The following is a 15,593-nucleotide window of genomic DNA, read 5'->3' as shown; positions in this document are numbered from 1 at the left end:
GCTCGTTTTGCCAAGCGGTTTCTATACGAATACTGCCGACTCCGTATCCCGTTTCCTCCGATTGGGCCATCCCACCAACGCACGCATGAAGGACTCACTACGTTGGTTGACATGAGCTTGAATCTCCCCCAAGACTTCTTATCTTCGACACCGAATACTCCAGACCAGCACCCAACTCTCACGGCATTTCGTCCAAACCAAACCTCCCACCAACAACCATCTTTCACCGCCGGGGTGGGAACTGCCAAGGGGGGTGAAGTGAGGGGGCCTTGCATAGGACCGATCCGCTTCGAAAGCCTCAAGGGGGATCTTCACCAGCATCAGGGGACCAACATGAGCCCTACCGAGTACGGCAGAAGCGGCATCAGTAGCTCCTTCTTCGAGTCAAGATATCGACCACCTTGGCAGTGGTCTGGCCATCGACGTCGACTTTAGGCTGCTCCCCTTTTCTGCGCCGTCGCTCTCCTTGCCTTCTAAAGTCAGAGGCCCCTATCCGCCCACCCATCTACACATGTAGGCGGCTGGGTCATGCAGACTGCTGGCTCGAGGACCCTGCCTCTCCTCTTGATAAACACCAGGAAATCGTGCTCCATGACCGGTGGCAGTTTGTGTCGCTTATTCATGTCGGTGGAAAGGAGAAAGGCCTCTGGTCAGTGTCCACTGATAGGGCTGCTGTCCACCGATAGCGGCATTATACGTGAATCGACTTGCTTGGTCTTTCGAGCAGGGTAGCTTCAGGATGCCTCCAAGTCGGAGGCTCTCGGTGGATATTGGCCAATCCTACAGCAGATCTTGCGGGTAGGGAGACCGAGGCGGCTCTGCATAACTGCGATCCAGGCCGGCATTGGTACACTGGGCAATCTACATTTGCCAAGGAATCTGGTGGCCACCGGTATAGCGTCAGGGGGCGGTGCAGCATAACTAACTTCATCGCCACTATTGGTAACAGCGTTCCGAAGACGGTGACGGCCCTGAAGGGCATGTGAAGGTGAAAGATACTGAACTAAATCAACCCTGGGTCGAGTTTGTTTCGTTTCGTTTCGGTCCTTCTCCGCTTTCCGTCCGAACTCAGGGGTAATAGTAAACATGAGCTACTGCTTTACCGGCAAGTCCTCCATTGGCAACTGTCCTTGAAGACTTAATCCAGCTATTGTCGTCTGAACTAACGTCATCGCTTAACCAGAACTCCTTCACCGCCGAGATAAGGAAGCAGACTATACGTCCAATCGGCGGATAGGGAGATGCAAGGTCCTGCTCACGCGACACAAGGACGCCAGCACCAGCGAGCACCCAAGTGGTTCTGGAGGGGCTTCCGCAAACTCATGCCCTGCTTTCGTCGACTGTATATCTTGAATTTTCATAACTCATGATTAGTTGAGGTCCTCTCGTCAGCATATTTCGAACAAGAAGAGTTTATTCCCGGGTCGCCGTCTTGGACCAAATATGGTAAGGTGATCCGATTGCACACACCACTCGGCTGGTTGATCTTCATGGTGAATATAGGGGTCGGCCCCAGTCACGAGCCTATCTTTTCTTGCACAACTACATCTAAGTTCCATCACATCGTCGGTAACGGATCTGGCCTCGCTACCCAACTTAGGATTATTTCACCTAGTGGTCGGGACTTCACACCGCCTCCTCCAGATCTCATTCCTTCATCCAACCTTTCCTTTTCGCCATTTGCTGGCTGCCGTCCAATTCTCTTGGCATCTCTTACTTACCTTGAGAATAATATCATCTTGTCGTCGGCTTGCCATCGCATACTTTGCCGCCGCTGGGTACACAGCCTCCCTGTCAGACCGACTTGAGACAGATACAAAACACAGCCCGGTCGTCATTCAGTGATTCTATTCGGAAGGATCTAGGATATACTGGGACGACACTCAGCCCTGGTTGGCTTCGTGAGCCGCAACAATCAGACCCTCCTTTTCAACAAACACGCAACTGGTTTTCTTTCCTTTGAGTGACAACATCATCACCATCAGTCAACATGGCGGACTCAGACAACGACAACATGGAAGTGACGGCCGAGTCCATCATCGCCCTGGTCGGCATCGTCCTCGCCCTGCCCCCTTGCATCGTGCTCGTGTGGAAGTGGCGCCTCATCCGCCGGGCCCTGCGGAACAACCAACAAAATAACACCACTTCGAACGTCGCGGAGTCAAATCCGTCCGAGACGAGAGTACCGCGCATCAGCCTCGGGGACGACGTGGATGTGGACCCCATACTGCCGCTCCACCACGGCCAGCGAACGCTGAGCGGCTCGACGGCGGGCACGAAGGCGTCGTCCATGACGTGCGTGCCGTCGCGGGTGCCGTCGTTTGCAAAGAGCACGGCGACGAATAATTCGTCCATGACGGACGTCTCGAGTTCAGCGGCGGCGGCGACGACTTCGACAATATCATCAAAAGCGTTGCCACCATCCTCAACAATAGCCGTCTCGTCGTTGCCAGTGGCGCCGCCGTCCTCGAACGACAACGACGCAGCCTCGCCTACTACTACGTTGCCCACAACAAGGACACCGTTCTTTTGCACAGAAAATATGGCGAGCTTTCTCAATCACAACAACAACAGCAGCAACCACAAGCAGGGCGATGGCAATGCGAGGGCGCCCCAGCGCATCGAGCTCATCGTGATGGAGGGCAAGATCCAGAGCATACAACTGCTCTGCCGGCACAGCTTCTCGCCGTTGTTTCGCATACCGGGGTATCCGTATTCCCTCGAGTCTCCGGTATAAGTCCAGGCCTCCCAGCGTTTGTCGGTTTCCCTTGTCCACACAGACGAGACACGCTTACGCACACCTATGTATATACCTATGTATTTATACAACCGGCTGTTTCAACATCAAGTCAGGTGGATCGAGGTGTTCACTTGACTGTTCGTTTTGATGGAAGCCCGTCGAGGTGGGCAAAAAGATCAAGGGTCAAGGAAGTCTCTTGGTACTGTTTACCATCGTTACAGGGGAGGTATTACTAGACAGTGGTGGACTCAAAATGCAGAAGACGACTGGTTGGTACAGCCTGCGTTCTGCCGTGTACATATTCAGCGATAAGCGTTTGTGTCAATGTATATAGATCAATTCATTGATTTTATTACAAGCACTGGGTTTCAGGGCTGCCAGATGTCGAGAGACACCGGCCTAGCATGTACGGCCAAATGCCGGTACGCCTATTCATCCTTCTTCCCGTGTCCATTCTTCATTGGTCCAGTGTATCGGAGCAATGAATGGACCGACATATCGGAGTTATATTCTCATAGCACGGCTTCCTTAGTGAGCGTAACGCGAAACGACGTACTCAGACTCCTAGTCTCGAAGCTCCATGCCTCCCCACTCCAGCACTCGGAACGCGTCCGGGTCCTGCATGGCCTCCCGATCCTGGCCAACGTGACGAACCCAGTCCATAGGCGTGTCCATGGTCGGCTCGTTCCGAGCAGGGTCGACGGCCGAAAAGAGCATGAAAACTCTGCTGAATGCTTTGGGCGGTCCAGAAACGCCGCTGATTTTGAGGACCGCGGCCTTCGCAAAGGTCTCTTGGGGCACAAACGTAAACTTGATGTGCTGCCCGCGGTCGCGGATGCGCCGGAAGGCCGGGAGCCAATAGACGACGAACTCGGTACGCATGGCGGGAGTGAGACTGAGCTCCTCCAGAACGGTATCGAGTCTGCCGATGAACTTCTCGAACGCCAGCGCCTCGTGGCAATGCTGCAGGAACGCGTACGGCTGTGACGGGTTGAACGAATCCAAGCGGTCAGCCTTGTTAAGAGAAGTGGACTCGGTTTCCGTGGAGAAAGCCTCGCCTTCCCAAAAAGATAGGAGCACTCGAGACCTGCCTTCTTGTCTTTCATCGTGCCATCGGGCTGGACGTCGACGGTCCATGTAACGGTGGCTCTGCCCAAGGAATCTGTGTGGTATGTAACGGGAGGATAGAGGAGGCTGAAAGTCCACTCGGGGCGAAGAGTCACCTCGACTTCCACATTTTCCAGAGTATGTGGTGATAGGAGGTAGATGGCCGGTTTGCCACCCCCTAACCGAGTGACACAATGCAGCTTGGAGCCTTCCATGATGCCATACTCGTATAAACGCTTGCCGTCCCCCAATTGCTTCCCACAGAAGATAAGTCTTTGTTGGTCTGATGGGATGCCTTCCCTTGTCCTGGTACAGACCCTTTAACTGCGAGGCCGTACTCGAGAGTCTGGCTCTGATAACGGAGGTCTTGCCGGTAAGAGTCACAACATAGATGTTGGCTTTTCGATTATGTGAGGGGGGTGCTAGGGCGCCAGATCCTCTCTCGCCACTCTGGGGGTCGGGGTTGGCGGCGGCACCAATACGTTGATCAGCAGTTTGGCGTTGCTCGACTCTCTTGTCAGGCTCCAAGTGAATGCTCGAGCCATCTTGGACGCCTTCCCAGGCTCCACGGTCCAGCTCCCACCTGGTTGTGTATTGATTAGTTCACGCGATCTGTGGAACTAAGCCAAACTCATGGACACATGTGACTTACAACGGAGACGACTCGTCGCAGATATCGGGTCGATACAGGACGCGGAGCTGCCTGGCTTGATCATCGTTGAGGGAGAAGCTTTGGGAGACTTTGACGAGCATCTCCTGCCAAGTAGGCGGCTTGGGTATGTAGATGCGGCGGTCATGATACGACACGCCTATGAACGACATCTTGGGATGGCTCGTTGTGAGTATTTCCAAGGTGCTTGAAGTGATGGGCAAGATGTGGAATGAGGAGCCACATTGCTCTGTCCAGTGCTCCGATGGGTCTCGATAAATAGTGGTCTCTCTGTTTGTCTGCCCAAGGAAGAGGTCTGATGGCTGCGTGAGAATTGTGTGTTTGAGGTACTGCAACCTCTTTGTCCCACTGAAGCCGCAACAAGGCTGAGTTTTACATCAATGATCAGACCACAAGCCTCTGGATGCTACGAAATTACCACCACCAAGAAGGAATTCTTCCACTGGCCGGTACAAAGTGGGGCTTGGCTGCGCAGAAACCGAATATCCCTTGAATGACAAAAGTGCTGCTCTTACTAGGGTATGTATTTCATACTGTACGGATCAGGGATAATCTAGTCCCATTGAAACAACGATTCCAGCTCTTCATTCGTCTACCAAAACGTATAAGATGACCAGCTAAAAAGAAGATTATCAAATATTCTTCGGACAGTTTTGTGTGTATAAAGAAGTGCTTTCCCATTAAGGGGACAGATATTGCAACGACATCTCTTCGGCTTACACATCAGAGTGCGTATATGTCTACTACATTTTTAGCTGGTTGTCTGTGACCCTTCTTTCCCATAAACGTGTACATGGACTTATGTATCGAGGCATGGTATCTCGAGACCTCGGCATTTTGTCTGCACCTGTTCATTGATAGAGATCCCTCGCGGAATGTTCTTCCCAGTTATACCTTTGCTGAATGTCCGGTTGATATATACACACAGTTGCTCCCGCAGGTTCCCTATGTTCTTCATCTCCCATCATGGTCCCCATAACAGCGAGGGCAAAGGGTAGGCTGTGCCACTTTGTCCTTTCGAAACGTTGCATTTTTCCTGAACTTGGCGTATTCGCATAAATGCATAGAAACCCCTGGATGTTTTCTTCTCTTCGAGGCCGAGCGTCTAATCGAATTCTATCGCGGATTTGGATATTGTCCTGTAGGTCCCCTCACACACCAGTTGTATTCGTAACTCGCGTAGAAGAAGCTCTCAGCCACTTTCTTTCCCTGGCGGAGGATGAAGGCGACGACCCTCCGGAACTTGGTACGTCGTTTGTTCCCCAAATGCTGGTATCGGTGTGTGGACCGCCAAGTCTTCCTCGGGAGCAGCTCTGTCATGGAGTCCATCGTCGAAAAGGGGCTCTTTGACCGGTATGACGAGCGCACTCCTGTGGACCGTCGGTGGTAGCTGCAACAACCGGAAGGAGTACTGATCAGAAACAGGAAGGGTGAGAAACCGGGAGCGAGTGAGTTAACCCACGAGCCAGGCTCTCGTTTGTTTGCGTATAACGATGGAACAATGTGAATGGGGGGTATGCCTTTGGATAGTCCTGGGCCCAACAGTCCTACCCACATATGCTAGGAGGAAAGTACCGAACCTCTGGTTCTCAAATTGAACATGGAAGAAACCCGGTGGTGATATAGAGCCTTCGGCAAAGGGACTACCACGGCATCAGGCAAATGGGGGAACCTGAAGCAGTGTGCGTGAGCGACACCGCTTGACTTAATACCGATCCATACCCCGGATCTGCAGCATCTTGAAACGTACGGCTAAGATTTTAGCCCGAAGGATCCAGTCTCACTTGCATCGAAGGATAGACGACAAACCCGAGTGCGATGCAAAGCTGCTACGTAACCCCGAACATTGTCGGATATTGCCCTATTCGGCAAGCGTCGTGCTGTCAGCCGAAGCGTGTCAGACCTATATGCAGCCCCTTGTGGCCAATCACAGGGTCTCTATAGACCCCGAATGAAGTATAAAAGCTCTGTTGCTATTTTCGCGATGCTGTGAAACGTCCGCTTGGCCCGAAGGATGGATGGATGTATGATAAGCTGCATATCTTGGCCAGTGAGATTTGGGCCCCCAACCCGGCTCATGGGGAAGGGATCTACAACTCGTAAATCCTATCGGCTTACCAGATGACGTTTCTCTTATAGCATTGCGTATTGGCCAAGAAAGGATTATCAAAGTGTGAGAGGGCTCATGCAGCATATCGTAAATGATTCATCATTCTCGTAAGGGCACTTGGTGCTATGAAGTGGACGATCAACCATTATTATGTGTGCCTAGCAATCACTCATTATGGTCTGATAGTAAAGCCATGCTACCTTCGTATAGAGGAAACGCCGGGCATACAGTCGCGACGGTGCAATCCCAGTTCGTATTGCGACAATGGTGACCGTTTGAACACAACGCATAAGATCATATAGATAAGCACCGCGCGCGAGTTGATAGATTGCCAATATCTAGCTAACTAAGCGCGTGGCGGAGACCTCGTCGCCAGATATAATACAGGGTGACGTCAATGCCATCTGTAAGAGCCTTGACCCATGGCGAGACCAGAAAGCGTATCATGCGAATGCGAAGGTGCTGTTGTTCGTTGGTGCCGCCGCTTGAAAGAAAGCAAAATACTAGTGGTGTTTTCCAGTGCCCAAAGATGTTGGAAGTGAGTTTGCTGCTGGAGAATAATAATGGTCTCCCATTGCCGACGCTTGAATCGTCGACATAGACGTCGACTTTGCCTACGAATCTCCAGTATGGAAGATCGAAGTTGTTCCGAGCTGTGCAGCGAAAGGAACTTTCCGATTAGCGACCTGGGAGATGACCTCGAAATAATGGGCGGAACGCAGGTGTCGCTGATGCCACTATTTTGACGGAAACTCCCTTTCGCTTTGGGTTTTACTGTCAGAACAAGAACACGGGCGTAGCGTCTTCGTCGTGAATGGCGTAGACGAGACCACACTGGACTATTGGCACAGGTGCCTCCCGCTGCCTCAACCAGGAGTCCCAAGACAGGCTTGGCTATCCCCCGGAGCGCGATCGATTTGAAGGCATCCCATCTCATCGCATCAGCTCACAGCTTTGATATGTAGTTCGCAGCGTCTTTCGCGCATGTGGGGACATCGTCATCAGCTCGCAGTGGAGAGTTCCTGCTTGGTCGATCGATCAACTTGAACTACCCAGAGCTCGCAGAGGGAACCGGGACGACAGGCGATGAATCTGGGGGAACAGGTTTCGAGGTAAATCCATTGAGCGCAAAGTGCATGATGTATGTATGTAAGTTTCTCATTTGCCTGTCGCATTGATGAATTGGGCTAACTCTCAGATGTGGCGTGACTTTGGTGGTCCAGTCGGTGTGTTCCATATCGGTCCGAGCCGGCGGCTACTTTCTGGCTCAATCGTACGTTCCGGCGGCTACTGGGCTCGATCGTACGTTCAGGACTCTGTGTCTCAGGGACGCTATTGCCAGCAGGAGGACCGAAATGCCCTGGGGCCCGCATCCCAATCCCAATTCCAGTCCCCCGTTTCCATTTCCAGTGACACCAGCGCAACGCCACAGCCCAATCTGGGCGAGCCAGGCACGCCCGGAATGGGTAAAAGTGGCTCGAAACATTCGTTTGTCAGCAAAAACGAACGTCCAGCCATCGTAGCATGGTGTTATTCGGTGGAGACCTGGTCGGCGCAGTCGCAGAATCGCGACCCCTCATCGCCTCCCGAGCTAGGTTATTCGGCCCTTGTGCACCCCGGACGAGGGCGCCAGAGAACTCCGTTTCGATCGGGCGGGTTGGCCAGGCCGGAATACCACGCTTGACCCTGGCACCAGTCGCAAAGAAAGCTGGCCATCATTCGATATTTCGGGATATCACGGTCAACGAGATGGGCACCATGGAACGGAACCAAGGGCGCGAAGGCAATTGTGGCATCCCATCTCGCTAGTAATCGGAATGGTTGTTAGCAAATTCGAAACTCGAGTCTGGTAGGTTGGACAGTATGCATAGACAACGCCGTACTGCGTTGATTTGACTCTTTCGCTGAATAATCCCGCAAATCAGACCACGGAGGTGCCGTGGGATCGAAAAGTCCGGCGTACCCGGAAGGGCGCGGAGTTATGATCTGCTAATGGACACGTAAAGGTCCGTGAAGGTCCAAAGATGATTGGAAACCGGCGGACGGCATCATGTGTCCTTTTTGACGGACTGCAACTCTACAGCGCAGGCGATGGAAACGAGACCCTGGAAGATCCTTTGGCGCATGCAAACCCCTCCGACGCAGGGAGGGGTTCACTGCTTGGAGGGGCAGGATCAGCCTTACATGACGCAGGGTTTTCCAAATTCGACGCCAAAAAACAAGCTCGCTATTACATGGGATAAGCGAACGTCGAGCCGTATTACGAGTTCGCGATGCACTTGCCCACGCAGATGGCATGTGTCTCCAACAACCACGGCCAGTAACAGAGGATGTTTGGCCCGCGTGTGGCGAGAGTTTGCCCAGCCGTATCAGCCGGCATATGTCACTTGGGACTTTTCTCAGGCGAACAGCAGGAATAGGCCCGTTTACATAGACAAGTCGGCCCGCAATTGAACTAGGTCGAGTTTCGTTTGACCCAGCGAGCTCGGGCAGCTTGCTCAGTAATTGACAGAAGAAACTCGTTTTGTTTCTTTCCCGGTGAAAGCAGAGCCCGAAATAGGCCAGCCAGTTGTCGGGCAAGGGAGCCGAAACATTTGGGAAACAGCGTAACGTGCTTGGCACATGCACGTTGTCCAAGACCCGCGCGGGATTCGCTGTTTCGTGGCTGGTCCAAAAAGCTACATCAGATAGATGGATAAGATGGACCAGTCCGGACAGGTATGCGATTTGCGATTTGCGATATGCAGTACGTAGGGTCCAGACCAGAAGCTTCCAAGCAAAAGCACCTACTAAGCGGCGGCGGCGGCAGCAGCAGCAGTAGCCAAGCGTTTGCAGTGTTGGCGAGGTAAGCGGGTAGGCGACCACGGATGGCGATTGCTGTTACCAATAGGTGGATGGCAGTGGGCTCCGCTATCGCCTGGCCTGGCCCCCAGCGCCGGTGGGTGTCATTTATGTGACAAACGTTCGATAATCATGTCCGTCCACAGGCCGGGGACCTGACCTGACCTGATTACGCCCGGCAGCGACGGAGCTCGCCCACGCGCGCCGCACGTTGGCGTGGGCATTTGGCCAGGAAATCACTTGACAGTCGCATCACGGCGGCGAGGGACGAGGCGCGAATGGATCTCGGCCCTCTTTATACAGTAGAGTGGCGCCCGCGCGGGCTAACTACCTAGATCTGCAGCGCGCCCCTTGGGCCGACAGGCTATGGATATGCTTGATCGGGCAATATCGTGAGAGCCTCCGGCAGCCCGCCTATAGCACCAGCAGTACCGAGATTCCGGGTGCTGCAGCCGTACCATTTTCGTAGCATCCAATAGCGAGGCTGCCGGCTCGGCTGTCAGGAAGGTACCTGGCCGGTACAAGGGGCGGTTTGAAGCCGATCAATTGTGAAGCAGGGATTTGATGGTTGGTTGCTATTGACGTCTGGTAACGTAGGGATGTAGTAAACTGGCATCCGTGGCCATCATGGTCCCCTCCTGTTTGGTGTGTGAATCAAAGAGAAGGCCCGGCCGGTGGTTTGCTGTGGGAAGCTCCGTTCCACCTAATAGGGTGATGAGTTATTTTTACTCCCCCTTACTCGTATGAGAAACGAATGCTGCGCCAACCACTGATAGCAAGAGCAAAGAGCTACCCTGCCTTTCCTTACCTTGCCAACGGAGAAAATTTTACAATGCAATATCCCGCGGCTGGGCAGAGCTCTGCTACGCGCACTGTCGCAAGAGCTTCGTGTTAGTGAGAGCTGCTTGGAGACTAGGGAGTAGGGACCAAACTGCGATAGCGGGGGCGGGGGGTTTGACATGGATGGAGAGGACATGACATGAGCGAAATGCCCAGGCGAGATAGGACCGCCAACAAACACAGATTAGGGGAGCGACAAAAACTCTGATATGTATCCAATGGTTGAGTAGAGCTTGGCCCGGAGTACCTACCTACAGTCGTGCTGTTTGAACAGGTGCAAACAGAGATCGTATTGGATTCCTTCTATCAATCGACACCAATAATGCCTCTTTTTCGTAGGCGCATTGATTTGCATCGAATATATCGATTTGCCCCAGATATCCCGACGTTTAGTTGCAGGTAGAGCTGAAGAGGACAGCTCAGCTAGGCCCAGTGGCCCTAGTTCTGGGCAGAGGTCAGAGAGCTCTTGCTCGAGCTGCTTAGACCGGCGGGTGAAGTCACGGCCATGTACCTGCTAGCAATTGATACAGTGCCAGGCTGCCAGGGTAGGGAGGAAGCCCCGAGTTGGCGCCTCCCATTTGCCCATTGGTAGGCCGTGGCAGTGGCTGCCCCTCCTTTTTTTTTTCGCGGTTTCCGTCTGTTCCCAAGTGTCCCAAGTGTCCCAACCGTCCCAACCTTTGCCCGGCCTTGCTGAAGTCATCAACTGCCCCCACCAAAATCCGAACTGCCCCTCCTTTGGTTTGATTTGGCTTGTTGCAGACACACGCAGACCCTCGCAGAAGCCCAGGCGAGGGCAGGTCGAGCAAGCTACTATTATCAGAAAACAGTTAATAAACCCTCTCCTCCTCCCACTCTATCCGACCAGACTCTTGACTCTTCCCTCTCATCCTCCAAACAAACTCATCTCTCCTACCAAACCACATCCCACTACCACTTCCAACACATCACCACCCAAATCCATCAACATGGCTGTCAAGGTTGGTATCAACGGTTTCGGTCGTATCGGCCGCATTGTCTTCCGCAATGCTGTTGAGCTCAACGACGTCGAGATCGTCGCCGTCAACGACCCCTTCATCGCCGTCGAGTACGCCGAGTACATGCTGAAGTACGACTCCACCCACGGCCCCTTCAAGGGCACCGTCGAGGTCAAGGGCAAGGACCTTGTCGTCAACGGCAAGACCGTCCGCTTCTACTCGGAGCGTGACCCCGCCTCCATCCCCTGGTCCGAGACTGGCGCTACCTACGTCGTCGAGTCCACCGGTGTCTTCACCACCACCGAGAAGGCCAAGGCCCATTTGACCGGTGGCGCCAAGAAGGTCGTCATCTCCGCCCCCTCCGCCGACGCCCCCATGTACGTGATGGGTGTCAACGAGAAGTCCTACGACGGCAAGGCCGACGTCATCTCCAACGCCTCTTGCACCACCAACTGCCTGGCTCCCCTCGCCAAGGTCATCAACGACAAGTTCGGCATCGTCGAGGGTCTCATGACCACCATCCACTCCTACACCGCCACCCAGAAGACCGTCGATGGTCCCTCCGCCAAGGACTGGCGCGGTGGCCGTACTGCGGCCCAGAACATCATCCCCTCCAGCACCGGTGCCGCCAAGGCTGTCGGCAAGGTCATCCCCGAGCTTAACGGCAAGCTCACCGGTATGGCCATGCGTGTCCCTACCCCCAACGTCTCCGTTGTCGACTTGACCTGCCGTCTCGAGAAGGGTGCTTCTTACGACGAGATCAAGGCCGTCGTCAAGGCCGCCGCCGAGGGTCCCCTCAAGGGTAAGTTCCTACAACTATCTACCGCATCCCAAACAGTCATGATGCTAACTCATCTACACAGGCGTCCTGGCTTACACCGAGGACGATGTTGTCTCCACCGACATGAACGGCCACAACGCCTCCTCCATCTTCGATGCCAAGGCAGGTATCGCCCTGAACGACAAGTTCGTCAAGCTCGTCTCCTGGTACGACAACGAGTGGGGTTACTCCCGCCGTGTCCTCGACCTCCTGGCCTACATTGCCAAGGTCGACGGCAACGCTTAAATTCGAGCAACACCAAAACTATAGATTGAGGACGAGACGGGCAGGAACTCCTGGAAATGGGTGATTACGAAAACAAAAAACGGCCAATCGCCGTAATGATATGAATGAATGAGGATTAGGATTGGGAGAACCACGCCGCTCGCGTCCTGGGAGATAGAACAACATGAAATGAATACCATTAAATCTCTAAAGCCTCGTTGCTTCTCGCCTCTTGACCTCATCAAACAAAATGCATGTGCACATGTTAGTATGATGTTTCTTCACCTTACGAATAAAAACATGTGAAACGTATTTAGTATAATACAAGACTCTATGACTGACTGATTCTGGCAAAGCTTCTTCTCATTATCCATTTTAATAGCCCACTGAACGCCGTACTGCACTTTGGTATAAGCAAGCTCATTCTGCTTTCAACTCTCGTGTAATAAGCCAACGAACGCCTTTCTTCAATATAAACAACAAGACATTTAGCTAGTAATCTCCATGGCATCGCCTCCCTGTCCACCGCCATTTGTAATCGCGAAATCCACCGCTCCGTCCTGGCCAATCAGCCTCTTCTCCGACGCGGTCACGAAGCTGACGCTCCGGGCCGGGTCGTAGAAGAGCTTGAAGCTGCGCTGCACGTCGTCGATGGAGATCTGCTTGGCCTTCCGCTTGGCGCAGACGAGCTGGGAGGTCGTGATGAGGTTGCTGGCGTAGCGGAGGCCGGCCTCCTGGCCGATCTTGGTGAGCAGGGCCAGGGCGTCGGGGAGACGTCGACCTCCTCCTCGGCGGCGCGGATCGCGAGGATCTTGTTGATGTCTTCGGGCGAGTAGGGCTGGGTCTGGATGATGACGACGCGGTCGAGGAAGTCGAGGGGCAGGCCGTGGGGGCTCTTGTAGTCGGTGCCGCGGATCTTGGAGTGGCCGCGGTTCGAAGCCATGATGACGACGGGGGCCAGGTCGTCCTCGAGGGCGCGGTTGACGTAGCTGAAGCACTCGATGTCGAGCATGTGCACCTCGTCGATGAAGAGCACGCCGGGGACTATTTCGGCCTTGCCTTCTTCCTTCCACTCGGCCACCTTGGTGTTGATCTGGTCGCGGATCTCGCTGCGGATCTCGCCCGTGTCGCCGCTGAAGAGGGCCAGGAAGCCCTGGGTCCGGCTGTTGATGACGTCGATCTCGTGCAGGGTGACGGTGTGGACGACCTCCTTGCGCTTCTGCAGCTCGCCGTCGGGGCACTGGAGGAACTTGGTGTCGGCGCCCATGGCGTCGTAGTCGCGCGAGCGGGCGTAGGAGCGGCCGAGCTTGGTGATCTTGCCGCTGCTCTTGTCGATGCTGATGATGTCGCCGGCCATGACGCGCTCCTTGGTCATGGCGTCGATCATCTTGGCGCCCATGTCGTAGACGGCCTCCATGTCGGTCGTCTTGATGGTCAGCTTTCCCTGCTTGGCGCCGCCCGTCACGGACCGGTCGATCTGGATCTCGACCACCTCGCCCTCCATGATTTCGGACTCCTCCTTGATGCGCACGCCGATCGATTTGCGGAACGCCTGCGTCAGGGCTTCGGTCTTGGACATCTCGAGGGAGAAGATTTCGGACGAGGCGAGCGAGGTGAAGGGGACGTCGGGACCGAGGGACTGCGCCATGCCCGTCGCGATGGCGGTCTTTCCTGTGCTGCAAGAGGAAACCCAGTGTTAGTTTTGGGCGCGTACTGAATAGAGCAAGAAGCCAGGTAAAAATAACGTACCTTGGAGGACCTGCGATCAGGACGGCCCGGCCAGCAATCTTGCCGACCTTGATCATCTCGAGAATCACCGCCGCCGCTCTCCGGGCCTTCTCTTGTCCCACCAGTCCTTGCGACGACTGTCGCGGTTCTAATGTGTCGGGGTCAACGCCCAAGCCTCGAATGTGGGAGTGCGCCGCGATGAGGTTCAAGCCTCGCAGCTCTTTGCTCTCGCCGACGGTCATCACGGGCTATACAACCAGAAAGGCGCTGTCAGTAAGTCAAGCTACATGTTTGTTTGGAGGTCGCAATGATAACCTACAGCCGCCATTTTGAAGAATTATCGGGTCAATAACCGACTCGCTGGGGAATTGCCGGGGTGACTGTCGAGAAAGAAACCGTTTTGCTTTGCGACAAGGTTGGATTGGTGTTGGTCAATTTCAATGGGCGGTTTGCTTGTATGTATTAGAGAGCTCTGGGACAGCTGAGGCTGGCAAAATTCAATGCTGGAAATCTAGCCATGACAGCCGACTGGCACGCGTGTTGCGATGGAGCTTGGATCCTGTGGCGCTTATCGTTCTGGATCTGAGGCTGGAGCTTTGATCAGGAACCAGCCACAGCTTCAGCTATATACTCTGAAGTACCAACTGCCGCTCCGATCTGAACCGCTTCTTCGCCATCCAGCAACCAGCGAGAACTCTGGATTTACGAGTATTCCCGTTTGGGACTTATGCTTGTGTATATTTTCTTTCTTTATTGACGCGTTTGGTAGTGATCAGTCACCATGCCGCGATGCGACAACAGCGGTGAGAGGAGGCAGCGAATCAGATAATCCGAAGTCTAATCGAAGTTTTGCTTTTTCATTCCCAATGCTGGTTCTTGTACGACCTCAGTGTTTCCTGCCGTCAGGGGATTTCTTGGCGTAGCTGGACATTCGAAAGCGCAGCCAGTCAAGTCGTTGTCCGCACTTGGTCTCCTCAGTTGGAAAGCAAACAAGTTGCCGTCAACAAAGCTCCGTTTGCAGGTGCAACCACGAGATAGACGAGATCTCTGGGGGTAGCTTCCACGGCCATCTATTGACACGGGATGTCATCGCCCGTTTGTTGCTGATGTGTTTACTCTCCCTCTTGCCCTCGAATGAAAGAGACGAAGAGGGGAAGGAAGATTCTATGCTGCGTCATGCAATGTCAGGTTCCCGTCACTTGTGTACGAAGTCCATTTTAGTAGCGTTTGCATATCCGGAGGAGCTAAGCTGAGCTGATGGCATTGTACGTGGCTGCATTCCCGTACCAACTCATATTGGTACTTGTAAAGATATTGCATCCACGAAATGGGAGGAGCTAGCTTACCCATCCATATGTGCAGCTTTCACCAGAAGTAAACACTTGGACGTGGGTGAGGAGGTGGTGTTTCGGTAACTGTTGCTTACTTTTAGATAAGTACATCCATATATGTAGGTAATTACCCGACGATCCACTGGCTTAGATTTGTCTTAGATACTCGCTGCCACCCACGCGCCATCAAATATAGCACCGCAATAA

General features: G+C 53.8%; 4 protein-coding genes across 4 annotated transcripts; 2 read left to right on the top strand and 2 right to left on the bottom strand.

Moving 5' to 3' along the window:
- Positions 1–1,990: 1,990 nt before the first annotated feature.
- Positions 1,991–2,737, top strand: PG986_009738 (uncharacterized protein; the record flags this gene model as incomplete). Its single annotated transcript, XM_066845960.1, has 1 exon — positions 1,991–2,737. The coding sequence occupies one exon, from the start codon at positions 1,991–1,993 to the stop codon at positions 2,735–2,737; it is 747 nt and encodes a 248-aa protein (XP_066698358.1).
- Positions 2,738–3,304: 567 nt separating this feature from the next.
- Positions 3,305–4,669, bottom strand: PG986_009737 (uncharacterized protein; the record flags this gene model as incomplete). The annotated part of the gene is made up of 2 exons (XM_066845959.1): positions 3,305–3,902; positions 4,500–4,669. 2 exons carry the CDS (start codon positions 4,667–4,669, stop codon positions 3,305–3,307), a joined length of 768 nt encoding a protein of 255 aa, XP_066698357.1.
- A 6,604-nt stretch (positions 4,670–11,273) lies between these two features.
- PG986_009736 (glyceraldehyde 3-phosphate dehydrogenase) lies at positions 11,274–12,348 on the top strand (the record flags this gene model as incomplete). The annotated part of the gene is made up of 2 exons (XM_066845958.1): positions 11,274–12,084; positions 12,146–12,348. 2 exons carry the CDS (start codon positions 11,274–11,276, stop codon positions 12,346–12,348), a joined length of 1,014 nt encoding a protein of 337 aa, XP_066698356.1.
- Positions 12,349–12,815: 467 nt separating this feature from the next.
- PG986_009735 (AAA family ATPase-like protein) lies at positions 12,816–14,297 on the bottom strand (the record flags this gene model as incomplete). Its single annotated transcript, XM_066845957.1, has 3 exons — positions 12,816–13,070; positions 13,103–14,003; positions 14,077–14,297. The coding sequence occupies 3 exons, from the start codon at positions 14,295–14,297 to the stop codon at positions 12,816–12,818; spliced, it is 1,377 nt and encodes a 458-aa protein (XP_066698355.1).
- Between the last annotated feature and the right edge of the window lie 1,296 nt (positions 14,298–15,593).

Source organism: Apiospora aurea, assembly GCF_038362705.1.
Source record: "Apiospora aurea strain CBS 24483 chromosome Unknown utg000006l_segment0_segment0, whole genome shotgun sequence".
In the NCBI taxonomy this organism is placed as follows: Eukaryota; Fungi; Ascomycota; class Sordariomycetes; order Amphisphaeriales; family Apiosporaceae; genus Apiospora; species Apiospora aurea.
Note: the sequence above shows the minus strand (reverse complement) of the source record. Positions and strands in the feature narration are given on the sequence as shown.